The sequence below is a fragment of the Zingiber officinale genome, chromosome 11A (assembly GCF_018446385.1).
Source record: "Zingiber officinale cultivar Zhangliang chromosome 11A, Zo_v1.1, whole genome shotgun sequence".
NCBI classification, from domain to species: domain Eukaryota; kingdom Viridiplantae; phylum Streptophyta; class Magnoliopsida; order Zingiberales; family Zingiberaceae; genus Zingiber; species Zingiber officinale.
The window spans coordinates 94,061,938-94,088,145 of NC_056006.1; the positions used below are offsets into that span (position 1 = coordinate 94,061,938).

Genomic DNA, 26,208 nt, shown 5'->3' on the forward strand with positions numbered 1-26,208 from the left:
ACAAGGCACAACTCACTGTAGCTGCTGAAGGGTTTAGAATTAGTTCTAAGGTCAACTATGATTTTTCGGCTAATTAGGGATCATGATCATTTTATAATTAAGTAGTTAATTATGAACAACCAAGATAAATCGAGAATCTATTGGATCACATACACTAACGAGTCTCTAAAAAACTTAAAACAAGTTAAAGGATAGGATTCTTGGATCAAGAGATAAATGTTTAGTTAGACCGTACATAAAACAAATATGAAATATTTGTCATAATGAAATCACCAATGAGTTACATCTCTTATGGTAGAGTTGAACCATATTTAATTTAATCATGAATTAGTCATGAACCAATTTGATTTAGTTGTGAACCAAACTAAGGGGTTAATAGACTAATTTTTTGTTAAGACATAATAGGTTGGATTTGAGTTTTCTAATCCAACTCATTAAGAGGATTATATATAGATGTAATTAGGAGATAATTAGATATAAGTTTCATTATTTGGTTTATTGACTTTTAGAAACTCAATTCTTCTTTCCCTCTCCTCTCTCTCCAGGTGCCAATAAGAGGGTGCTCCCTCTTGTTGCCGTGACCACCACAAGGGAGAAAAACTCTCCCTTATGTGATTCTCTTATTCTTCCTCTTGATCCCTCTTCTTCTTTCGTGGCTAATAACTTCCGAAGGAGAGGCTTGTACTCAAGGAGTTGTCTTAAGGAGCTCGGCGTGGATACAAATAGAGACGAGGTTCGATAATGTCACTATGGTTGATGCCCTTCTCATTATAGGTTATCTATAAGGTATACCTAGTATAAATTTACTTTCAATAAAATTTTAATTATGTGATCATGTTTGACATGTTGTATCCTTATATATGTGTGGTATGCATGATGTTATAATTAGGAATTATTATTATTTTATTTTTCGCTGCGCATGTTTACGAAATATGTTCTATCACACACTCGCATAGGGCATATCCCAACATATTCCAAATGCTTGGACTTTCTTTAGGTTTGCCTCAATCCCTCACTTGATTATGATGTAACCGAGGAAACACCTACGCTTGACTCTAAACAAGCACTTGTTTGGATTTATCTTGAGACCATATTGGCATAGCGTGTTGCAGGTCTTCTAGATGTCTCCAACTAGATTGTTGTCTCAGGTACATTTAATTAGAATGTCATACACATAAACCTTAACATTCCTCTTGACCTACTACTTAAAGATATGATCCATCAATCGTTGATATATTGCTCATGTATTTTTTAGTCCACTGGTATAACAGTGTCATAGAAGGTCCTATTCGATGTGATGAAGCTAACCTTTTCTTAGTCTTCGACCACCAAGGAGATCTGATGTTAGCCCTAATATGCATCCATTATGCATATGGGCTCATAGCTTGAGGTTGAGTCCATAATTGGTCGATTCAAGGTAGGAGATAGCATCCCTTTAAGCACGCTTTATTCAGATCCCGAAAATCTATACAGACTCTCAATTTGTCTCCTGGCTTGGGGACCACCACCACATTGCTAGCCAAATCGAGAAATAAACCTCCCTAATATGGTTAGCCTCCATCTACTTTGTGATCTCGGCTTTGATTATTTTGTTCTATTTGAGCCTAAAATGCCGCTTCTTTTGTTGGACCAAACAAGCTTCTGGGTTGGTATTGAGTTGGTGTTCAATGATTGAGGGTGATCCTTGACCTCTTTGGTCTACTAAGCGAAGACTTCTTGGTTACGAGAGAGACAAACAATTACCTTTTGTTTCATCTCGAAAAAAAGGTTAATTGCTACCCGAGTAGTCTGATTCAGCCGCTCGAGTATTATCGGTACTTCTTTGTGTCCCTTGGTCAGCTAGGGGGGGGGTCGTGGACGAGTTAGACCTCCACTCTATTGACCCTTTTGTTCTTCCGAGAGTTGACCTTCACCACTTTAATATAGCACTTTCATGCAACTATCTGGTTGCCTTTGACCTCACTCACTCTGTTATCCTCCAGGAACTTTATCTTTTGATGATAAGTGGACACTATGTCTTGGAACGATCTTAAGGAGAGACTGCCTAGGATGATGTTGTCGGCAGATAGGGCATCGACCACTGTGAAGACAGCAATCTAGGTTCGTTTTGAGGTTCTTCTCCCATGGACAGTGGGATGCAGATTTATCTTAGTGGTTTAACCTCATGTCCAATAAAACCAAATAGCATTGTAGAAAACAATCACAATTCACATCGGTCTATCTACATCTGGTCGAAAACCTGCTTAAACAACACATTCATTGAGCTCTTGGTGCATCCTTTTGGAGAATAGCTATCCCTTCTTGTTGTGTCCAAAAGGAATTCATATATTTTCATAATGACATGATATTGTCCACTTTGGGCCTAAACTCTCATGGTTTTATTTTTGGGCTCTACTCAAAAGACCTCATTTCAATGGAGATATCTTACATCATTTTAAACTCATAATCTTTTTCATATATTTCCAATGTGGGACTTTGATTGTATCCCCAACAATCCTTCTTTCAAACGAAAGACAATCATTACTCTCATGGTCTGAGTCTCCCTGCCAGCATTTGGTCATTCTGACCTACTTTACACCTCCCCATAAGCATTTGGATCCGATCACTCTTGACCTGCTCCGGACCTCCAGCAAGCATCTGGATCCGGTTACTCTGACCTGCTTCGGGCCTAACAACAAGCATCTAGTCACCTTGACATGCTATGGGTCTCTCTGTAAGCATTTGATCACCCTGACCTACTTTGGATCTTTTCCCAACTTCGTTCAAGGCCACCATACATGGCATCTAGTCTGAACCATGACTTTGATATCATTTGTTGTGTTCAAAAGGAATTGCATATATCCACAATAATATAATATTGTTCACTTTGGGTCTAAGCCTTAATGATTTTATTTTTAGGCTCTACCCAAAAGGTTTCATTTCAATAGAGATATCTTATATCCTTTTAAACACATGATCTTTTTCATACCTTTCTGATGTAAAACTTTGATTGTACCCCAACACCTCCAAGTCTCAGGAGCTGAAACTAATCGAGGGGCCCATCTCCTCCCGCGATCTGTTGCGCCCATAACTTTCAAGTCTTCATCGGTCGAGCCTCTCGAAATCAAGTGAATGTTGTCTCAGGGCAGAGAATTTTCCTATGTCCTTTTAGGATGAGTCTATCATCGATTCCAGCCCTACTCTCAAGCCCAAGATTGAGATCTTCTCGGGGGAGGGGGGATCCCTTCGGCGATTGGTTAGGTGCTCCGAATTCTCACAATGAGCATGTTGGGCAGACGAGCGCCGAGCTAACCTCGGAGGTGATCTTTAAGTAGTTAGTCACTCCTTGGCGCTTGACGAAATTTTCTAGCATACTACTAACACAAATAGATGAAGTGCCTACAAGAGTGGTGAAAAATGCAATATCACTCTGACGCTTCATTGTTCAACCTAATGGACTTAAGGTCGAGTGTTGGGATTGCTTCCAAGATTTGTATTGCTCTCGCACCCACCCAGAATGGAGGATAATGGTGATGGGTGAACGACTGCTTATGCCGTAAAGGTGGTGGAGGCGCTTTACACTTAGGTTGAGCCACTATAGGCATCGACACACTATCTTCTCCCTTTCTTACCGATTGGACCTCTTCAACATTGATGTATTTTACCGATCAACTCAGGAAATGATTAAAATTCGTTGGGAGCTTCTTTACCAGACACTAGAAGAAGTCTCCCTCTTGCAGGCGTTGAGAGAAAGCGCTTATGAGCATCTCGGAGGTGGCTAAAGGTATATGCAGAGTAATCTCATTGAATTGTTGTATGTATTCCCTCGGGGTTTCCTTGGTTGTCTGCTTTAAGACAAACAGGTTGAGGAGCATCTTGTAACACCACTTAGTGTTGGAAAAGTGGTGTAGAAACATGACATTGACATCAGCGAAAGTTCGAATAGATGAGGGTGGTAATCGGTTAATAAACCACCATTGGGCGGGGCCAGCAAGAATCGTTAGAAAAACTTTGCATTTGACGTCATATGTGATATAGTAGAGTGCCGTTCTCGAACCGACCCAAATGATCCTTGTGGTCGGCTGGCCCCATGTATTCTTCGAACTGAGGTGCCTAAAAGTTACATGACAATTCATCTTCCATGACAATTTTTGCAAAAGGTATGTTATTCGAATTGTTCTTTTCAGTGAGCAAAGGCCTCTTTTCTTTATTCAGGTGTCACAGAGGCATCTCTCTCACTCCAGATTTGAGCGTGTGTTCCTCGAGTGGGACCATCGGCTGAGCCTGTGGAGTCACGAAAGCGGTGAGGGAAGGACCCATTGAACTCACTGGCACTCGGTGAGGAATATAATGGGAGGTATCTCCATCGAGGTAGCTAGTACTTCTTCCAACGTCGGGTTCACCGGCGGGAGTCTTTGAAGGACCCATGCTATATAGCCTAATCGAGTAACCTTTGAAAGTCCTCTCAAGCCATGACAGCTTCCCCGCGAGCCGTGTTACCTACTGAGCTAGGATCTTTAATAGTTCTCCCTAGTTCTACGATCTCAACATCTCAGTTCGAGTGAGTTCCCATTGATTATGCTAATTTATTCTTGCCTGAGATCTTGGTCTAATCAGTCAATGAAAGAAACTATCATGGGAAAGGTAGTAGGGGACACGGTGACGAGGCGAACCCACTAGATTTCTACAAAATCTCAGTAAGAGCTTAGAATGGGCACTAAGGATGGACTCGGTGGGACCACTTTGACTCCTAAGTTAGCACAGGAACTATGGAGGAGCAAAAAACTAAAGTTGTCAGAAAGTCTAGATTACTGTATGTGCATACCTACGTCCGCGGGGGCAAGTGACCTTTTATATAATTGTAGCTATTGTTAGGATCTTCGGATGGCTAGAGAGGGGGGGTGTGAATAGCCTCCACTAAAAACTCAATCAATTCCTCACAAAAGCTTGTTAGCACAGTGGAAATAAACAAAAATAAAACTGATGCAAGGAAAGAAGCACAACCCACAGCTTACACAAGTATGTACGAGGTTCGGGGATAACTTGCCCCTACTCCTCGGCGTGTCCGTAAGGTGGACGATCCCTTGATCGTTCGGTAGATCACACCCCGGACAAATTCCGACTAAATGTTTCTCCTTCTCGGTGGAGTAACCTCTCCACAAAGATCACAAAATAGATTTGAAAGTGAAGCACAATTACTTACAGAGTTCAGTGGCTAAAGGATTGAACAGATGAACTTACAGCCACGAATAAAAAATGCAAAGACAGAAGGAATCAGCCAAGAGCCAACAACACACACAGCCTCTTGATCGACAGAGAGTTTTTCCAGAACCTTAGCAAACCTCTCTTCTTCCTTCTTCTTATTCTGCTTTCTCACTGTCCCGAATCACTGTCACCTGTGTCGAATCGCTACAACCAACTCAGGCGTCGCCAATCACTCTTGCTTCTCATCTGGTTCTCTGAACTCACACCAATATCATCCATGGTCTTCACTGGTGTCTCTGAGCTCGAACCAATGAGCAAGAATCCAACTGATCACGGCCAGTGAACGTTGAAGCCCGAATTGCATCACTTGCAGTGAAATACAGCATAAAGGGCACTTGTTCTTATTCTTCTGATAGAGCTTCATTTGAAATTAACCAATGGCACGATACCTGCAACCTGTAACTTAAAAATCTCACAGCAGATGATTTGATCAGGTGAATCAGAAGTGAATCAGAAAAATCAGAGAAGCAGCAGAAAACGACAAGTTGTGGATCGGTCAACAGACCGATCCATAGCTCTCTGGACCGATCAGGACTCATCCTGATCAGTCCGGGAAGAGTCTGATCGGTCTATGGACCGATCAGCCTATGGGTGGATCGGTCCACAGATCGATCCCCCCTCTCGCTTTGAGTCCCAGTGTTTTTGATCGCTTCTTTCTGATCGGTCTGTAGACCGATCAGATAACCCACAGAATGCTTCTGTGTGGTTACTGATCGGTCCCCAGACCGATCAGATAACCCACAGAGACTTTCTGTGTGGTCACTGATCGGTCACGAGACCGATCAGGTGACTCATGTATCACTGGATCGGTCTGCCGACCGATCCAGACAACCAGAGTATCACTGGATCGGTCAACAGACCGATCCAATGTCTTGTGTTAGTTTTAGAGCCTCCCAGCCCTAAACCCTAACGTCTTCCTGGTCCTGAGAACGAGCTACCAAGCCCTCTCTGACCTAGTCCGGAGAACGAGCTGCCGAGCCCTCTCCGACTTTGTCCGGTCCAGAGAACGAGCTACCGAGCCCTCTCTAACCTAGTCCGGAGAACGAGCTGCCGAGCCCTCTCCGACTTCGTCCGGTCCAGAGAACGAGCTACCGAGCCCTCTCTGACCTAGTCCGGAGAACGAGCTGCCGAGCCCTCTCCGACTTCGTCCGGTCCAGAGAACGAGCTACCGAGCCCTCTCTGACCTAGTCCGGAGAACGAGCTGCCGAGCCCTCTCCGACTTTGCGTGTCAAGTATCCGTACTTGGACTTTTCCTCTCCTCATGATCAACCTTGATCATCAATCAGTCTGAGTTTAATTAATATCTAATACAAACTTAAATCAGTGTCAACATCAAAACAACAGCCAGGTCAGACTGTATCAACAATCTCCCCCTTTTTGTTGTTTGACAACACGATTTAAGTTTAGATAAAAAATGTTCATATTTCTATATTTTCCCTAATTTTAGGGGAATCAAGATCCTCCCCCTAAGACAGATACAACACCATGTAAGGATAGGGAAATCAAGGTCCTGCCCCTAAAGCCAAACTTTCATTTATCTCTAAACTTAGTTATTCTCTCCCCCTTTGTCAAACACCGAAAAGGTGTGAATTAGGTAAGAGAACGTTAAGGACTCCCCCTTAACCCATACTGTCTTTTTCTTAATTCACCTAGAACACCCTCTAAATGTATTATAAGACAGTGATAAAGAGAAAAGAGACATACAAGACATGACATATGAATAGCATATTAAAAACCAATAAGGAGTGAAACATAAAGAAAGAAAATAAACAGCATAAATAGAAGAAATCAGTAAGTATCCAGGACAGACATACATATCCAACAACCAACATCCAAAACATAGACAGACAAAATGACATCATAGAACAATGTATATCAATCAGCCTCCTCATCATGAGGAGCATCAGAATCATCAACGGGAGGAATGGGTCCCAGAGGTGGCATGCCGCTGCTCGAGGATGGATAGCCCGGGAAATCCTACGGAGGTGGGTATCTGGCCATCCAATCCATAATCACCTGATGTGTCGCCAGCTGCTGACTGCGTAAATCATCGTAGCGCTGGTCAATCCGGACGCGCAGCCCGTGAAGCTCAGCAACCAGCAGCTCATCGTGTCGATCAAAGCGACTCTCCAGCTCGGCGATCTGCCAGCGCAGATCAGGATCGGCCTCTCCATCGTCAGCAGCAGGAGGAGCAACAACAGGAGCAGCTGCAACCTGTCGTGGAGGTCCCCGTGGTAACTCACCTAGAGCTCTCCCATCCTTCCACCAAACATCCCCATTTTGTCCTACGATTCCAGACTTGGAAAATGTCCGCTTCCCAAGTCTGCAATCCTGTCTGACCATCTTGACTATTCTACCCTTAGAGACATCAATTTGAAGGGTCTCGAGCCAATCTGTAATTACATGCCCATAAGGCATATAAACAGTGTAGCCGCTCGGCTCACTATAGGAGATGATCGAAGAGTAGATGCTAGATACGATGTCAAAGTCGAGACGCCGACGCAATTCATAAAGCATCAGGCAATGATATAGTCGGATCTCAGACAATGATTTAGATGTGATAGGAAGAAGACAGTTTGTGACAATTTTAAAAAGAATGTAGTCTTGAGGAGATAATCTCAAGGCTGCAAAAGTAGGAAAGTCAACATCTAGCTCATCAAGGCCACCCGGTCGAGGATGTCTGAAGAAGTACTCATAAATATCGTCAGATGAGATATCAAAAGGTGGAGGTAAAGGATCTGGTAAATCAGGAAATATCGAAAAGACATTACCGGAACACCTCCGACAATCGAGATAGTCAAAGAAGGATGAGAAACTGAAATCAAGAGTCCGCTTAGCAACTCTTGTTTTATAACCTACATCATTAGTCTGATGAAGGTTGTTATAAAACTCAGAGACCAAGTCATAGTTGATATCCCGTTCTAAGTAGACAAGTGAGTCAAGTTTGTAGTAGGCAATGATTTCAGACACAGTTGGACAAAATTCGTCCATGAATTTACGATCTACAGACCTACAAGGGAGTAATTTAAAGGTTCTTTGTTTAAAGACTTCCTCAAAATTGTGGTTTGGGAATCTCCTGGAAATAGATGGTTGAGGTCGGGAAGGAGCCTTAGACTTCGACTTCTCAGGTGACTTAGAGGTCCCCTCACCCACTGGTTTCTTTCTAAGAGTTAACAAAGTGATATAATGGGGCAAGTAAGTGAGCACCGGAGCCACCCGAAACAAAAACCACAGATATGGTGAGAAATGAGACTGAAATGCCAAGTTTTAGAGAAGTAAGGAGTTACCTTGGTGCCATTGAAGTTTTGGCTAGAGCTTTGGCTAGGGTTCCTGCGTGCAAAGAGAAGAGAAGAGGTGAGGTGTAGGGAAGAGTCGGCTAGGGCTTCCGCGTGAAGAGGGAAAAGAAAGGATCGGGAAGTTTTAAGGGTTTTCTGATGGGTGTATAGTTGATGAAATGATCGGACGGCTGTCCGATCAGGAGGTATCAGGAGCCTCCTGATCGGTCCTGATCGGTCTGTAGACCGATCAGGAGACGATCAGTACTCGCTGATCGATCCCTGGACCGATCAGGGAACTTCCTGATCGGTCGGTAGACCGATCAGAGAATGATCAGTGGCCTTGCGTACCGGATTGATCTGATCGGTCTCCAGACCGATCAGGGAACTTCCTGATCGGTCTGTAGACCGATCAGAAAGTGATCAATAGCGTGCCAGGCTGACCTAATCGGTCCGTAGACCGATTAGTGTCTGATACTTAGATCTCCAATAATTTCAGTAACTGAAATTAGTAATTTCAGTAACTGAAATTCATAGAGATGTTCGATAGTTCGTGGAAGTTTCTCTAGGAAAACTTCCAAGTTCAGAACCTAGAACCTGGAGGATCTACAAGCATAACAATTACCTAAAAATTATGGTCTGAACTTGTTTATAGCCCTAAAGTTGCAGACATTTAGAAAACAGACAACTCAAGGCCTGAAAACTGAAATTTTTGACCTTTGTTATGTTCAGTTTCAAGTTTGTCAAAATATAACCAACTTGCTATCATTCTTTCAAGGACTTGTCTTAGTATCAATCAAAATCATGAAAAGCATCGTTCAAGTGTATCAAACAATCCATCAACCAAAGTTTCATAATTTCTAGGTAAAGGTCTAACCAAGTTTCCTTGGTTGGAATATATGAGTAAGATCTAGGAACCAAATACACATGAATTATGTAATGGTCTTTCCCATACTCAATTTATGTCTCTTCAACCTAATTATTCAAGGGATGTATGATACATTTTGAATAATTCGGCTGATCCTAGCATCTCACCCCATTTCTAGCAAACAAAAATCATTTGTTAAACCTTATAGTTTGTGTGAGATGTTCCCAAGTTGTCCAAATTAATTTCTCTATTTCTCTTGTTGTTTTAATTGTCGTTATTAATCATGATGAAGTCCTAATGGCCTATTGAGCCAAACGCATTCCCAATTCTCTCCTCAAATGACTAAATTCATTTTCCGGAAGAGGTTTGGTGAAAATATCGGCTAGGTTTGACTTTGACTCAACATAGGTGAGTGCAATGTCTCCCCTAGCTATGTGATCTCTAATGAAGTGGTGACACACTTCAATATGTTTGGTCCTTGAATGATGGACTGGGTTTTTTGTTAGGTTTATTGTGCTGATGTTGTCACACAATACTTGCACTCCCTTATACGAAAGTCCATAATCTTCTAGAGTGTGGATCATCCACAACAATTGTGATACACTCTCTCCCATGGCAATGTATTCAGCCTCGGTCGTGGAGAGAGCAACACAATGTTGCTTCCGACTTGACCAACTAACTAATGATGAACCTAAAAATTGGCAACCCCCACTAGTGCTTTTCCGATCTAATTTGCACCCAGCGTAATCGGAGTCGGTATAACCTATCAAGTCAAAAGACTCCGTGCGAGGGTACCATAGACCTACTCGAATTGTGCCCTTAAGGTATCTCAGAATTCTCTTAACTGCAATTAAATGAGATTCCTTGGCACAGACTTGATATCTAGCACACATGCCCACAGCAAAAAGTATGTCCGACCTACTAGCTGTGAGATATAGAAGACTACCAATCATGCTTCTATATTGCGATAGATTAACTGGTTTTCCACTCTCATCATTGTCAAGGCGAGTGTTTGTCGCCATTGGAGTAGATACTTCCTTAGAGTCACTCATTTTGAATTCCTTGAGCATCTCTTGAGTATATTTTGTTTGATGGACATAAATGTCATCTCGAGTTTGTTTGATTTAAAGTCCAAGGAAGAATGTCAATTCTCCCACCAGACTCATTTCAAACTCACTTTCCATGTGAGTGATAAATTCATTCAAATAACCCTTGTTATTTGAGCCACAAATTATGTCATCAACATACACCTGGGCTACAAATATGTTTTCACCATCTCTACGCAGAAATAGTGTTGGGTCTATTTGACCTCTCACAAAACCCTTTTCTAATAGGTAAGTTGACAACCTTTCGTACCAAGCTCGAGGTGTTTGTTTAAGCCCATAAAGAGCTTTCTTGAGCTTGTACACGTGGTTTGGAGCTTCGGTATTCACAAACCCCGGTGGTTGTTCAACATAGACCTCTTCTTTAATGAAACCATTTAAGAAGGCTGATTTGACGTCCATTTGATAGAGCTTGAAGCCTCTATGTGCAGCAAAAGCTAGCATTAAGCGGATGGATTCTAATCGAGCCACGGGAGCATAAGTCTCATCATAATCGATGCCTTCGACTTGACTGTAGTCCTTGGCTACAAGTCTTGCCTTGTTTCTTACTACTTCTCTCTTTTGGTTTAACTTATTTTTGAAGACCCATTTGGTTCCAATAATGGTGGTCTTCTTAGGTCTAGGAACTAAGTCTCACACTTGGCTCCTTTCAAATTGACCTAACTCATCTTGCATAGCTATGATCCAATCAGGATCGTGCAATGCCTCATCAATTAATTTTGGTTCAATTTCTGAGATCAAAGCGACCTCATTAGACTCATTTCTAAAGAATGACCTAGTCCTAACCCCTTGTTGAATGTCTCCCACAATTTGGTCTTGGGGATGACTAGAGGCTATCCTAGATTGCCTTGGTGTTGGCGGTGCCTCATGAATGGTCTCACTAGACACAGGCAAGGGCTCAGTATCAGGTAAAGGATCAGACTGAGTCCTCTCTTGCCTTTGCTCATCGTCATCGGAGTCAACTTCGACTCTTTCTATGTTTTGATCATTTAAACTTAGATTTCTAAGTTCAAATTGAATTTCTCCTACATCCCTTGATTGATCATTTGATTTAGGGATTTCTTCAAATGCTACATCCGAGGACTCTTCAATCAACTTAGTCCTAATTGTAGACTCGATAGGCTTTGCTGGTTAGAGAGTACCCAACCAGTATCCCTTCGTCAGCCTTAGCCGTGAACTTTCCAAGATGATCCTTGGTGTTCAAGATAAACACCTTACAACCAAACACCCTAAGATGTTTAATTGTAGGGGGTTTCACAAACCAAAGTTCATGGGGAGTCTTTCCTAAAAACCTATGTATCAAGACTCGGTTTTGCACATAGCAAGCGGTATTTACCGCTTCAGCCCATAAGTAGCTCGGTAATGAGTACTCATTGAGCATGCTTCGTGCAGCCTCTTGCAAAACTCGGTTCTTTCTCTCCACAATCCCATTTTGTTGTGGGGTCCTTGGAGTAGAGAACTCATGCCTTTATCCTTTTTCTTGGCAAAACTCTAAAAATCTATGGTTTTGAAATTCTCCACCATGATCACTTCTAATTGTTTTAATCGTTGTTGATTTTTCATTTTCAGTTCTTCTACAAAAAGAAACAAAAACATCTATGGTTTGATCCTTATTTTTCAAAAAGAAAGTTCATGTATATCTAGTAAAATCATCAATGATAACTAAACAGTATCTACTCCCATTCAATGAAATAACATTACTGCAATCAAACAAATCCATATGCAATAAATCTAAAGTAGTAGATGTACTTACAGTGCTTTTACCTTTATGAGCCGCTTTTGTTTGCTTACCCTTTTGACATGCATCACATAATTTTGTCTTTTGATACTTGATGCTTGGTAAGTCTCGCACTAATTCTTTGTTGGCCAGCTTTCGAATGTTCTTCATGTTTACGTGAGCCAACCTTCTATGCCACAGCCATGATTCTTCTTCTTTTGACATGAGACACTTAGCAGAGGCATTAGTAGCACTTTTAAAAGATACTTGGTAAATGTTATCTACCCTTGTGCCTACTAGTACCGTGTCAAGTGTGTTTGACCAGACATTGACTCGAATGAAACTCAATTGTGTAACCCGTATCACACAATTGGCTGACACTTAGGAGATTAAAAGTCATCCCCTTGACTAGAAGGACATTTTTGATTTGGAGACATTCGGATATTTGAATATCTCCAACTCCTATAACCTTAAGGCTACCATTATTACCAAAGGACACATTACCTCTATTTTTGTTTTGAAGGGTAGTAAAGAGTGACTTGTCCCCGGTCATGTGCTTGGAGCATCCACTATCAATAAACCAAGTCGATAGATGCTCCCCCTTGACAAATGCCTACAAGACACGAAAGATAGATATTTTAGGTACCCAAATCTTGGGACTTAATGCATCTACAATGAAAGACCTAGGAACCCATGCCTTGGTCACACCCTTCCTAGTCTCATGAACCCTAGAAGCATGTGATATATGAAATTGGGTTCTAGACACTAAGGAAATGAAACTAGACTCCTTAGGTTGGTATCCTAATCCAGCCTTGTTGTAGACCGCCCTTTGGGCATTTAGAATCATATCTAAGGTCTTAGAGCTAGTTGAGAATTTCTCAAGCATTTTCTTGAGTTTCTCAACTTCACTCTTTAGGGCATTATTTTCATCCTCAAGAAGCTCTTGTTGAAGGTCATCAACCTCATCTTCCCTAAAAGTCTTCAAGTGTTCTACTTCTTCTTTTAATAATTTGATTTCAGTTTTTGATTTCTTAAGCAGTGTAGATAAGTGAGCAATAGTCTTATAGCATTTTTCTAAATGTGGAGAGGTTACCTCTTCATCATCCGAAGATGATGAAGCCGCGGCTGATGTATCACTTCCGGAGTCCGATTCCTCCCATGCCATGAGTGCTAATTGACGAGTGCTTTTCTCTTTCTCTTCCTCCGATGAGCTTGAGGAGGATTCATCCCAAGAAGCTTTGAGAGCTTTCTTCTTCTTGGCCCTTTCTTCCTTCTTCTTGAGTTTCGGACACTCGCTCCGATAGTGTCCTTTCTTGCTATACTCATAACAAGTAACGTTAGTCTTATCAATATTTTGATCAATAGACTTACCTTTCCCTTTGTATCTTCGGCTCATTCTCATGATTCTTCTCACGAAGTTGGCCATCTCGCTTGATGATGATCCTCCTTCATCATCGGACTCGGAGGAGGATGAGGATGTAGGAATTTCTTTCTCCTTCTTCTTTTCTTTCTTCCTCCTTCCATCCTTGCTCTTTTCTCCTGCAACTAAAGCAATACCTTTCTCTTTTTGACCCTTGTTAGCAAGCTCATGAAGTTGCATTTCACAAAAAAATTCATCTAACTTAACAATTGAGAGGTCCTTGGAGACCTTGTAGGCATCTACCATAGATGACCACAAGGCATTCCTTGGAAAAGCTTTGAGAGCGTACCTTACGAGATCGCGATTTTCTACGCGTTCATCCACGGAATGAAGACCATTGATGATCTCTTTGAACCTTCCGTGTAGTTCACTTACCGTTTCGTTCTCCTTCATGGTGAGATTTTGTAGTTGGTTTAGGAACAAGTCTCTCTTGGTGATCCGAGAGTCTCGAGTTCTTTCTTGGAGCTCGATGAGCTTGTTCCACAAATCCTTTGCACTCACGAATGGACCTACCTTGACAAGCTGATCTTTGGCTATTCCACATTGTAGTGTGACCACCGCCTTGGCATTGGCTTGTCCTTTGCGAGTTTGCTCGGCGGACCACCTCGACGACTCTAGTTCCTTACCTTCTTCATCCTTCGGAGGTGTGAAACCTTCCTTGACCGAGAACCACATGGAGATGTCGGTCTTGAGATAATACTCCACACGACTCTTCCAATATTGGAAATCCGCTCCATCGAAGTAGGGTGGGCGATTGGTACTAAAACCTTCCTTCATAGCCATCTTCTTGCTCTTTAGGGTGTTAATCCAAATGAATAGCGCCTTGCTCTGATACCACTTGTTAGGATCTTCGGATGGCTAGAGAGGGGGGGTGTGAATAGCCTCCACTAAAAACTCAATCAATTCCTCACAAAAGCTTGTTAGCACAGCGGAAATAAACAAAAATAAAACTGATGCAAGGAAAGAAGCACAACCCACAGCTTACACAAGTATGTACGAGGTTCGGGGATAACTTGCTCCTACTCCTCGGCGTGTCCGTAAGGTGGACGATCCCTTGATCGTTCGGTAGATCACACCCCGGACAAATTTCGGCTAAATGTTTCTCCTTCTCGGTGGAGTAACCTCTCCACAAAGATCACAAAATAGATTTGAAAGTGAAGCACAATTACTTACAGAGTTCAGTGGCTAAAGGATTGAGCAGATGAACTTACAGCCACGAAGCAAAAATGCAAAAACAGAAGGAATCAGCCAAGAGCTCAACAACACACACAGCCTCTTGATCGATAGAGAGTTTTTCCAGAACCTTAGCAAACCTCTCTTCTTCCTTCTTCTTATTCTGCTTTCTCACTGTCCCGAATCACTGTCACCTGTGTCGAATCGCTGCAACCAACTCAGGCGTCGCCAATCACTCTTGCTTCTCATCTGGTTCTCTGAACTCACACCAATACCATCCATGGTCTTCACTGGTGTCTCTGAGCTCAAACCAATGAGCAAGAATCCAACTGATCGTGGCCAGTGAACGTTGAAGCCCGAATTGCATCACTTGCAGTGAAATACAGCATAAAGGGCACTTGTTCTTATTCTTCTGATGGAGCTTCATTTGAAATTAACCAATGGCACGATACCTACAACCTGTAACTTAAAAATCTCACAGCAGATGATTTGATCAGGTGAATCAGAAGTAAATCAGAAAAATCAGAGAAGTAGCAGAAACAAACGACAAGTTGTGGATCGGTCAACAGACCGATCCATAGCTCTCTGGACCGATCAGGACTCATCCTGATCGGTCCGGGAAGAGTCTGATCGGTCTGTGGACCGATCAACCTATGGGTGGATCGGTCCACAGATCGATGCCCCCTCTCGCTTTGAGTCCCAGCGTTTCTGATCGCTTCTTTCTGATCGGTCTGTAGACCGATCAGATAACCCACAGAATGCTTCTGTGTGGTTACTGATCGGTCCCCAGACCGATCAGATAACCCACAGAGACTTTCTGTGTGGTCACTGATCGGTCACGAGACCGATCAGGTGACTCATGTATCACTGGATCGGTCTGCCGACCGATCCAGACAACCAGAGTATCGGTCAACAGACCGATCCAATGTCTTGTGTTAGTTTTAGAGCCTCCCAGCCCTAAACCCTAACGTCTTCCTGGTCCAGAGAACGAGCTACCAAGCCCTCTCTGACCTAGTCCAGAGAACGAGCTGCCGAGCCCTCTCCGACTTCGTCCGGTCCAAAGAACGAGCTACCGAGCCCTCTCTGACCTAATCCGGAGAACGAGCTGCCGAGCCCTCTCCGACTTCGTCCGGTCCAGAGAACGAGCTACCGAGCCCTCTCTGACCTAGTCCGAAGAACGAGCTGCCGAGCCCTCTCCGACTTTGCATGCCAAGTATCCGTACTTGGACTTTTCCTCTCCTCATGATCAACCTTGATCATCAATCAGTCTGAGTTTAATTAATATCTGATACAAACTTAAATCAGTGTCAACATCAAAACAACAGCGAGGTCAGACTGTATCAACAGCTATATCTCTATGTTCTCCACATGTTCTACAATGATCGCTTTCGTTGCACACGTTCTTCAGGATAAACAGCTATGTTATCCACGTCTTGTGAGGGATATATGGCTATGTTGTCCACATTTTTCAGGGGAACAACATCTACGTTGTCCATGTCTAATGGAGGCAATGACACAACCGTCCACTTAAGATGCGAATCCTGCCTGAGGAGTTGGCATACTGAATTGAGAGAAAAATCAGGGGTCAAAGTGTAGGAGTCGGACCCATTTCTGTCGGCGTCAGGAGATTGGGATGAAGAGGAAATTGGGTAACACTTGATTTAGATGGGCAAAATTTGTAATTATTTATGAGTACTCATATTGTTTTAATAAATATAAATTCAATCCAAATTGAATTGTTCAAGGATAATAAATCATAGGATATCTACTATCATCTTAAGGTTATATTTATTCTTGAAAAAAAATAAGAGATCTTTCATCATTCAACAAACTGATTTTTGAGCTAAATCTAAAAATAGATGGACACAGGCTAGCTAGATCTCTTTATTGAATTGGCGATGAAACACTAGAGGCAAATGCGGAGAGCGGTGCGTGAGGGTGGAGAGCCACCGGTACAGTCTAGTGGCGCCGCGCCGGTGCCGCGTCTGCCTCCGGGCGTGCCGCGTGTGCCAGCACGCGGTTTCATCCAGCTGACTGCCTTTTAAGCCCCGGCACTCGCGCGGACGCGCTTCGAGTACTTTGTACGATTTCGCACGCCTCCTCGATCACGGAACGAGGAGGATCAGACGGCACGCGGCGAGGCGAGACGAGACGACCAATCTGGAACAGCCAACTAAACGCCGCCACGGACGACTATCAAAACCAGCCACGCGCCGCGATCCTTCCCACGGTGACCACGTGCTCTGCAATGACTTCCAGTTTCTTACCACGTGATCCACTTCGAAAATCCGTAAACACGAACGCTATTTTGTTCAGCTTGGCGACTAATTAATAGCAAACATCGATGAGACTTGATTTCAGGATCTTCCAATAAGATCTGGTCCGTGCATGGTTTGATCTGATCGAGTCGATTTCAATTATGCACTTGCCAATGCAATTAAAGTGACGGATAAGAAGTTGGCAACTGTCATTTTACATTCAATGCGAGCAAATCGATGGGGAAGGAGATGGATGTCGACCGTTTATACTCTAAGCCTAGATAAAGGCCTCTTAACTTGCAAGATATTCTCGGTGCGAGTTAACTTCCCCTATAATCAATCACGTTTCATTAAATTTATACTGCCAAAAGTTAAAATGCTGCTACTTGTGAGGCATAATGATGGAGATATACGCGTTATTGCAGAACAGATATGGTCCTCGATTTGGGCTGCAATTTAAGATCGCAGTAAAGATTTATCAACCTGAAGAAGGCAATCTGCTCAAACTTATCCCAAGGCAGTGCCCACTGCCCAACCCACCGTCGCCGTTTGATTTTTTTCATTCATTGTCAGTTCCCTACCTTCTTTGCTTAATAATGGTAGTTACACTCGCAAGCAAGCTAGCAAGCAACCAGCCAAATGCTCGAGAGAGAGAGAATTAATTGATGGATGAGTAAGATTTGCCCTGACGTTGGACGAATATGGTACAGAGGTTTTTCTCCCAAGCCAAGCAACCCCACCCACACCAAACATTTTGATTGTTTCTGACACACTCTATTCATCCTCATCACCAACCAGTGCAATTACAAAGGCAGGGAATTTGGTTGAATCGGTACACATCATCCAACCACTGCTCGATGTGCAGGTCTTAACTCATTCACACTTCATTTATATATTAATTAAACCCAAAACTTACGATTTATTAATCGTTAAGCAAAATCAAATCTATTGTTGATGCTGACGTAGTAACCTCCAGGCTATTAATCGAGGAAATTAGATTTTAAAAGAAATATTGAAAAGAAAATGACCGGTCGTCGCTTTTGGTCAAACTTCGACGTCGATGCTTTCCTGACGGAGATCCGATCACAACCGTCCGTTGCATCGCCAGTCCCACCACGGGCGCATTATAAATCCGACGCCGCTGTGAAGACCGCGGCGTCGGCTCCCAACGAAAAGCCGATGTCTCCTCCGTCGCTGCTCGCCGCGAACCTTCTCCTCTTCCTCGCCATCCTCGTGCCGTCTTCCGGCGCCGGAGCGCCCTCTGATGGCAATTCTCCCACCGGCATGTGGCGGTTCCGCGAGGCCCCGCAGTTCTACAACTCGCCGTCGTGCCCGCCGCCCCTGCCGGCGGGGCCCGGGGCGATCTGCTCCCCCAACGCGCTGGTGCATGTGGCGATGACCCTGGACGTGGCGTACCTCCGGGGCTCGGTGGCAGCGGTGCTCTCGGTGCTGCAGCACACGGCCTGCCCCCAATCCGTCTTTTTCCACTTCGTGGCCACCTCGGCCGGCGGCGGCGGTCTCGACGCCACTATCTCCGGCGCGTTCCCTTCCCTGGCCTTCCAGATCCACTCCTTTGATGCCGAGGAGCCGCGGGTGGCGGCGCTCATCTCCACCTCCATCCGCGCGGCGCTGGACCGGCCCCTCAACTACGCGCGCTCCTACCTGTCGCGCCTCCTGCCGAAGTGCGTCAGACGCGTCGTCTACCTCGACTCCGACCTCGTCCTCGTCGACGACGTGATGGATCTAGCATCCACTCCGATCCCCGACGGAGTGGCGCTGGCGGCGCCAGAGTATTGCAACGCTAACTTCACCTCCTATTTCACGCCCGCCTTCTGGACGAACCCGGCGCTCTCGGTCGCCTTCGAGGGCCGGCGCGCCTGCTACTTCAACACGGGGGTGATGGTGATGGAGCTGGGGCGGTGGCGCGACGGCGGCTACACGGAGCAGATCGAGGAGTGGATGGAGCTGCAGAAGCGGATGCGGATCTACGAGCTGGGCTCGCTGCCGCCCTTCTTGCTGGTCTTCGCGGGTCGGATCGCGGCGGTGGAGCACCGGTGGAACCAGCACGGCCTCGGCGGCGACAACTACAGGGGACTCTGCCGGGACCTTCACCCGGGGCCCGTCAGTCTCCTGCACTGGAGCGGGAAAGGTAAGCCGTGGGCGCGCCTCGACGCCGGCCGGCCCTGTCCCTTGGACGCCCTCTGGGCTCCCTACGACCTCCTCCTCCGCAATCCCATCGCCATTGACGAATCCTGAGCTCAAATCTTCTCACCCAGTCCGATTAACTCTAGATGATCTTCTTCTTCTTCTTTTTTTCACTCTTTACCTCAAAATCAAAATCAACTGTAGAGTTATTATATATCTTTATTTAATTGTAGATTTATAGCTGGTAAACATATATATATGAATTTGAACGAGACATGAATCTTTTGATAAAAGAACAGATGTGAATTGATTTATCTGTAACTTTAGTACAAAATATGACAAACGAATTGTTATAAAAGATTCTTTGCTTTAATTTGACAACCAAAAGACTTAATTATGGAAGGTGTTAGCTGGCGATGCTCGATTAAGAACTTGCAACTTTCAGATACGTACGTGGTTGACGACAACCTTGCATGATTATATATTTACATATATATAAATAATTAAAATTTATTGTTAGATTGTTAATCTCGATTGATTTGGTCGTTAATGCAGTGCATGATGCCTTGAATCATGTGCTTCAAAGTCGAGAACCTCAACACGGCAGAAGCTTCGTTGCATGGACTTAGGAGTTGGGCGTCCGGTAGTTTTTTCTAATGTCTGAGTGTCGGTGAGGTAGATGATGATCTCAGATAGGAATACAAAGAAAATTCAAAAAGATATCTAGTAAACAATATTTAAATATATTTGAAATGGAGAGTACGTAGATTGACCATTAAGTCAGCGACATGGACCCGGAGGGTGGGTCAACAGCACGTTCTCAAGTTGATGTTTATGTTCCGAGTGGCAAGTCTTGCGGTGGTCCTTGTGGTTTAGGCTACACTCCAAAACGCAACATGTTTTAGGCTTCTTCGCATTATGATTTTTTTTTTTTCCAATAGAAAGTAGTGACAAAGAAAGCTAACGCTGATCTCAATACGGCCTTATTTATTTATTTTCATTTTTTAATAGTTAGGTTTTGATCCTATAATTTTTTTTACCAATTATAATATAAATTCGAAATTAGATGATTTTAAGTTAATTGTCTATTAAGAAAAGTTTATATTAATTCATTAAAATTGAGATTCAACCTACAAAGGACCTAACTTTAATTTGACTAGAGTAGAGGGGGTGACATGAATAACTATTGAATTTTCACAATTAAATTTGAACAATATGGTCAAGGGCCACTTTCACAATTATTGAATTTGAACAATGTGAAGGAGAATCAATCTCAATTGTTGATTAATGGAGCACATTATAAAGACTTTAGTTTCATGACATATGTTACATGGAAGATTTTTTTTTTTCTTTTTTTTTTTTGTAAAATATGAGCAATGGCCATCTAGACATGCTCAGGGGTTAGATTCTGGTGGGCTTCACTTGAGTGTGTCTATCCTTACTTTTTTTTATCAACTGACCACGAGAAATCCTTTAATTTCCTACTAGAATCGATCGAATCTTTAATTTGCCGAACTTAAGTTTTCGATGTCTTTCTTCTCCGATCTCCTTGTAGATGGTTCTTGAGTGACAGTGATTAGTAGGGCAGTCGATGTTCCTTATTTTTTTTTCGATCACATTGTGGTTTTGATGCAATAGTCTACGAATAGTTGAGTAGACTAGGGATTCAATAGAGTTTTGATGTGCCATTTTCATCATTTAGCCTGCATTCTAATGTTATGATTTGAAGAGACAAAAGGACTCACTTTCATATCTTTTACACTGATGTATGGACCCAGACTGATCTCCAGCCGTTCGTAAGGATTGGTGCAGTTAGTATTCATACGAGTAGCTGCTCTAATTGATTTTAGATTAGTTTTTAATAATTATATAACATATCTTATTGGATATCTTCTTATGTAATTAAATAGTCGTTGCATTAAGACAAATATTTCTATGATTTAGTCCCTTTTAAAAAGTAGAGAGCCCACTTCAACGTAGTTGAAGTGTAAGGAAGGTAAACAAATACAATCTATAATGCAACAACCAAGGCCCACTTCAACGTAGTTGGGCTATGCAACATACGGTCCAGTTAAGCTCATATCTTTATTATAGTAAAAAATAATGAGAAAAAAATTAAAAGAGCAAAAATTAAAAAGGTACTCTTGTTTTTATTGAAATTGTCATCATCACACTCATCTTTCATTTATTATCAGAATAGCACTCTTTCTTGCGTCAGTATATACTTCAAAATTATTTTGGATTTTGATGCTGTTGAAGGCTGCTCAATTATAACTGATACAGTGAATATAACGGAGGCTTAGAAGTTGGATTTAAAATTAAGGAGGTCGGGTTCATGTGACGGTCAATATTAAAAGGGGATTAATAATTAAGACTAGTATAGTTATATGTCTTAGTCGAGTGATTTAATTGATCGAACCTTTAGTCCAATCAGATCTCAAGTTTCTTAGAATCCACGTAACCCCGTGTGCATCTCAGACCGCTTGGTCACTCGCAACTAACACAGTCACGTATCTCGGTCAAGTGATCTATTAGATCGGATCTATGATCTAATCGGATATGATGGATATATGACTTGATCATAGTGGAGAGGCCTAGTGGAGGTTGAATCCTTGATGATGACATCACTCCTTAATTTCCTTAATCCGATTCGACCACGCTTGCAAACAAAGTTTGAGCGAGCTATAGAAGGGACTCGGCCAGCCTATCAGTTAGGCACATAAAGGGTTCATTCATCCAATGTCCTAATATTCCTTTTAATATTTTATGTAACGATTATTAGAGAATCAAGGAAATTAAATATTCCTTATGCAAGCTGCGCGGTGGAAGTTTTCACTTTGCAAAACGTATGAATGGTGGGCTCATTTTCAGAAAATTGACATAGTATCCGAAGAGCCCGTCATTTTTTTTGAAAGTATATTGATATTTGTATACAGAGACAAATCAATACTATATAAGGGGATCTCCACCTACAAGGATAGATATATTAAACTACGCTACATAGTCATATTCACTCAGAGCCACAGTTGACTTCTACTTTTCACTATATTTCATTCCTTTCGACCACTTGTTTGCCTTAAGCGTCATAGTGCTTGTACTAGGAACCCCTCTCTGGTTTGGTTGCTGATATTTTTTCTTCTACTTTATGTTTTTGATACACAAGAGTGCTCGACGTCATTTTCTTCCAGCTCAGAGTCTTTTAGCGATCAACACCAAAGCTATCTACCTAACGCACCATCTTTCTCAATTTCAAATAAAATTATGATCCAATATTTTATATATATATATATATAATACTATATTTTAATAGCTATAATCCATAATTACTACACTCCTATCTTTTGTCCATATTGATTCTTATAGTAACACTTAAACTATTATCAATACTTATCGTATAGCAATATATAAGTATTACCCAACACTTTCTCTCTAGTCAATATTAGGTAACATTGATTAATATTGGTCAATATTATATTTTAATGATTATAAATCATAATTTTTATTTTATTTTTTATCAATATCAGTCAATATTATATTGTAAAAACTACGATGACATTAACTATAAAAATCATAGCAGTTACAATCTTACAGTAGTTATTGATCATAGTTATTGTAATTGAGTAACAATTATAATTTGTAGATGTTACAACAATGTTAAAAACTAAAAAAGATTTTGAAAAGTAAAATATATCATATAACATAGCTAGGGAGTTTTTTTTTTTTTTGATAATTAATTAAAGAGAGGAGATTTTTTTTACTATTCTAATAAAAAAATATCCTTTTGATTTTTATCCAAAAATAATTTAAATATATGTACCCTATTTTAATTATAATAAATATATTTATATAATTTTTTTAATAAATAATATTTTATGATTCATGCACTACAAGCTCATGAAATTTGAAACTTTGTTTTAGATAGTTAAGATCACTAGAAGATGAACTAGCAGCCACCTTCCTTTCCTCTAAGTCAAGACAGACAGTCTTAGTAGTCCAATTTAATTTCTTCTCGGTGTTAACCTACAGATCACAAAAGGGTAGAAATGAGGTAGTTTTGCAGCCTAAATTGCAAGTCAAGTAGCCCTATCTGCAGAATTCAGAATGCTCCCATGGCGTTCGACGTAAGGCCTTATGAAGGTCCTCCTCCACCACACCTCAAACGCCCTCTGCAGATTGGGGCAGCTGTCACCCGACTTCAAGAAGGTCCCCAGCCAAGAGAGCAGGATGCTCTGCTGCTCCTCCAGCGGCAGCGTCAGAATCGTCCTCCCGATCCCTTCTTCCACCACCTCGCGATCGAACCCCCTGCGGCCGTGCTGCAGCCAGCCGTAGTCATCAATGAGCGGCTGCAGCCAGACGTGCAGAAGCCGCTTGCGCGTCTCCTTGGAAGGAAGCAGCTCCCCTTTGCCGATGCCGACGAAGAGCCTCGAGGTGATGCAGCTCACCAGGTGCCGAGATGCGATGGGCACCCTCGAGTGCAGCTCCGCTAGCTCGTTCTGGCTCGCCCACAAGCAGGCGAACTCGTCGGAGGCGTGCCGGTCGACCAAGATCTCCACCAGCCATAGCAGATTGTCCGCCGCCAGACTGATCCGCCGCACCACCGGCTCTCTGTTCTCCAGAGACAGGTCCGCGAAAGCGAGCTCCGATGCGTGTCGGAAGAGATCCAGCAACGACTCTAAGCAGCGCCGGCACGAGGCGTACAAACTCTCAACGCTGATATCGGCGGATCCATTCGCCACGAGGAGGTTCTCCTTGAGAAGCTTGAGAACCAACGACTTCATTTCGCGACGGCCTCTGTCTTCGCTGCTCTCCAGGACCAGCTCCATTATTTCAGAGAGCGTGTCATTGGGTGGGTGACAGAAACCAGAGGCCACTCGGTTAAGTATGGGACTGATTCCATACCCATCATCCTGTAAATGTCTGATCGCGGACACGACCTTTTCCTCTTCTTCTCCGTCCCAAGGCACTGCTTCAAGGTGATCCAGACATGACTTGATGCATGCATGGAAGCCGAGCGTTTCAGCAATCTGCAATTGTAAATTAAATTATCTCTTCTCAAAGCAAATGCCATGATTGATAAATAAATAAATATAACAAACCTTCAAAATCCGGAGAACTCGTGGAACACTCTGCTTGATCAACCTGTGCTTCGCATCTTTAGTGTACATCAACCCAACAGTCTCGACGTAAATCTCCACGTCGTCACATTCGAGAATTTCGATTTGAGGCAGTGGAGACTGCTCGGAGAGCTTATCGGCGAAGAAGCTGCTGTGCTCTGCGAGAATGTTCCTGTGGACGCTCATCCTCACGGAAGTGCCGCACTTAGCGTGCAGCATAATTTTGAGGTCGCTGGTCTCCATCTGACCAAACCCAACAGATATCTTTCTCGGGACCTCGGGCTTTTGCTTCGGTGGCCTCTCAGTGCCCTTTGATGGAATTGGGGTGGCGATGGCGGAGCTGAGGCATTTCTGGTCCTCAGCAATGAGTCTGGACCTCAGTGAAGTGGAAGACGGTCGTTTGTCCACCGGAGGGAGCTGTGATCTCTGCTTGTTGTCTTGAAGATCTTGGTTCTTGAGTGTTCTCTGGATTGCTGCAGGCGAAGGGCAGCACCAGAACCCTTCCGGGCTGACTGCGATTGGAACACTCCTGATCCTTGCTCGGCCTTGTTCGAGCCTTCTCAGTGTGAAATTTTCCATCTAGCAAATGCCTGGTTAATTGCAAGAAAACCTTATTTCAACACAAACAAACAAGAAATTGTGTGTTTGTAAACCTGCATAATCAACAAACAGAGATTCATGTTTCGGAGACTAAAATCACTTTCTTAGTAGCAAAATGAAGCATTCAGAGAAAAATTTCCAAGAATATGTCAAAACACAGCACCAGAAGTTCAACTTACCTCTTCTAGTCGCTTTGCTCCTTTTCTCCACTTATCTTCTTCCTCTGTCTGGGCATGTAATGATGGTGAACCGAGGCAATGCCGAGCATGGAGACTACAGATGGATGGAGTTGCAGATGTCAATAAAAGCAATTTCTCTAACAATTCCCATCAAATTTTATGCTGTAGAAAAGATGGTGGCTTTAGCTTTTTATAAATGAGTGTCCCCCTGTTGTTCCCTGCGTACCATCGTATTTCTCTCAGGCATGGCAAACTCCTTTGTAGCATGCTTAAATACCTATTCTCACACACACTGAATCCTCCATTTCTCAAGTTTGAATCAGTTCTAGTTAATTTGAGCTACTTGTGAGGCTCAAATTACAAAGTGGAGGAAAAAAAAAAGAATTATTTGATGGAGGTTTTGTTTATAAAACAACATTGCTGGAAAGGTACTTACTATGCACAAATATCCAACTCTCAAGTCCCAACAAGAACACAGAGACAAATTTGGGATTAAGTAATCATTAATTTTTGCTCTAGTAGGTTTCAAAATTATGCAAGATTGGATTTTAGTCAAGTGTAGGCTAGTGCATGAGCAGATTGCACATGATTATGTGATATTAGAATTTAGAAATGAAGATGCTTTCCCTAAAATATAATTCTTCCTTCTCTAAAACACTGCCAACTTTGATAAAAAGGAACGATCTGCTTGCCTGATGAATTAAATAATCCTTAATTACAATTGGTTTCTCACATGCAATTAAGTTTGTTTGGATTTTGTTCCTGATCTCTACTCCCTGGCTTTATTTAATATTGACTGCATGTGTTTGCTAAAGCCATTAATTAGATCATGCATTTAACTTGCAAGTTGGTGTATTCATATTAATGCTAGGTTTAATCTAAAGGTAATCAACAATTAAAAATAGGGCAAGTATCTAAGCTTGACAGCAGATGAGAACATGTTTTAAGAACTCTGATGATCAAAACTGCTGGCTTTATATATAATTGTCTATCTGATGGAACCTGAGGGCTCAGGTGGTGCGGTGTAACCACAAGCAGTCAATCCAGTCTGGAATCTTTCAATAAATGTCTGATGAGCAAGAAGCTGACGTGACTGTAAAAGCCGAAGAAAA

At 42.6% G+C, this 26,208-nt stretch overlaps 2 protein-coding genes across 3 annotated transcripts; one reads left to right on the forward strand and one right to left on the reverse strand.

The window, feature by feature from the left end:
* Positions 1-18,200: 18,200 nt before the first annotated feature.
* On the forward strand, positions 18,201-19,496 carry LOC122032558 (probable galacturonosyltransferase-like 1). The gene has a single exon (XM_042591865.1). It carries the CDS (start codon positions 18,238-18,240, stop codon positions 19,312-19,314), a length of 1,077 nt encoding a protein of 358 aa, XP_042447799.1. The 5' UTR covers positions 18,201-18,237; the 3' UTR covers positions 19,315-19,496.
* Positions 19,497-23,044: 3,548 nt separating this feature from the next.
* LOC122030914 (BTB/POZ domain-containing protein At3g50780-like) lies at positions 23,045-25,417 on the reverse strand. Of its 2 annotated transcripts, none has more exons than XM_042589958.1 (3): positions 25,097-25,417; positions 24,300-24,907; positions 23,045-24,227 (listed from the first exon to the last, which is right to left on the reverse strand). In XM_042589958.1, exons 2-3 carry the CDS (start codon positions 24,894-24,896, stop codon positions 23,277-23,279), a joined length of 1,548 nt encoding a protein of 515 aa, XP_042445892.1. In that variant the 5' UTR covers positions 24,897-24,907; positions 25,097-25,417; the 3' UTR covers positions 23,045-23,276. The 2 variants fall into 2 exon arrangements, with proteins under 2 accessions (XP_042445892.1, XP_042445891.1); XM_042589957.1 differs by having other exon boundaries at positions 24,300-24,970.
* Between the last annotated feature and the right edge of the window lie 791 nt (positions 25,418-26,208).

What these genes read in the sequence shown, in the direction of transcription:
- LOC122030914 (XM_042589958.1), bottom strand. Translation starts at nt 24,896, where the DNA reads ATGGAAAATTTCACACTGAGAAGGCTCGAACAAGGCCGAGCAAGGATC. An exon ending in GAGTTCTCCGGATTTTGAAG is followed by an intron (nt 24,228 to 24,299) that starts GTTTGTTATATT and finishes TTACAATTGCAG; the next exon opens with ATTGCTGAAACGCTCGGCTT.
- LOC122032558 (XM_042591865.1), top strand. Translation starts at nt 18,238, where the DNA reads ATGTCTCCTCCGTCGCTGCTCGCCGCGAACCTTCTCCTCTTCCTCGCC.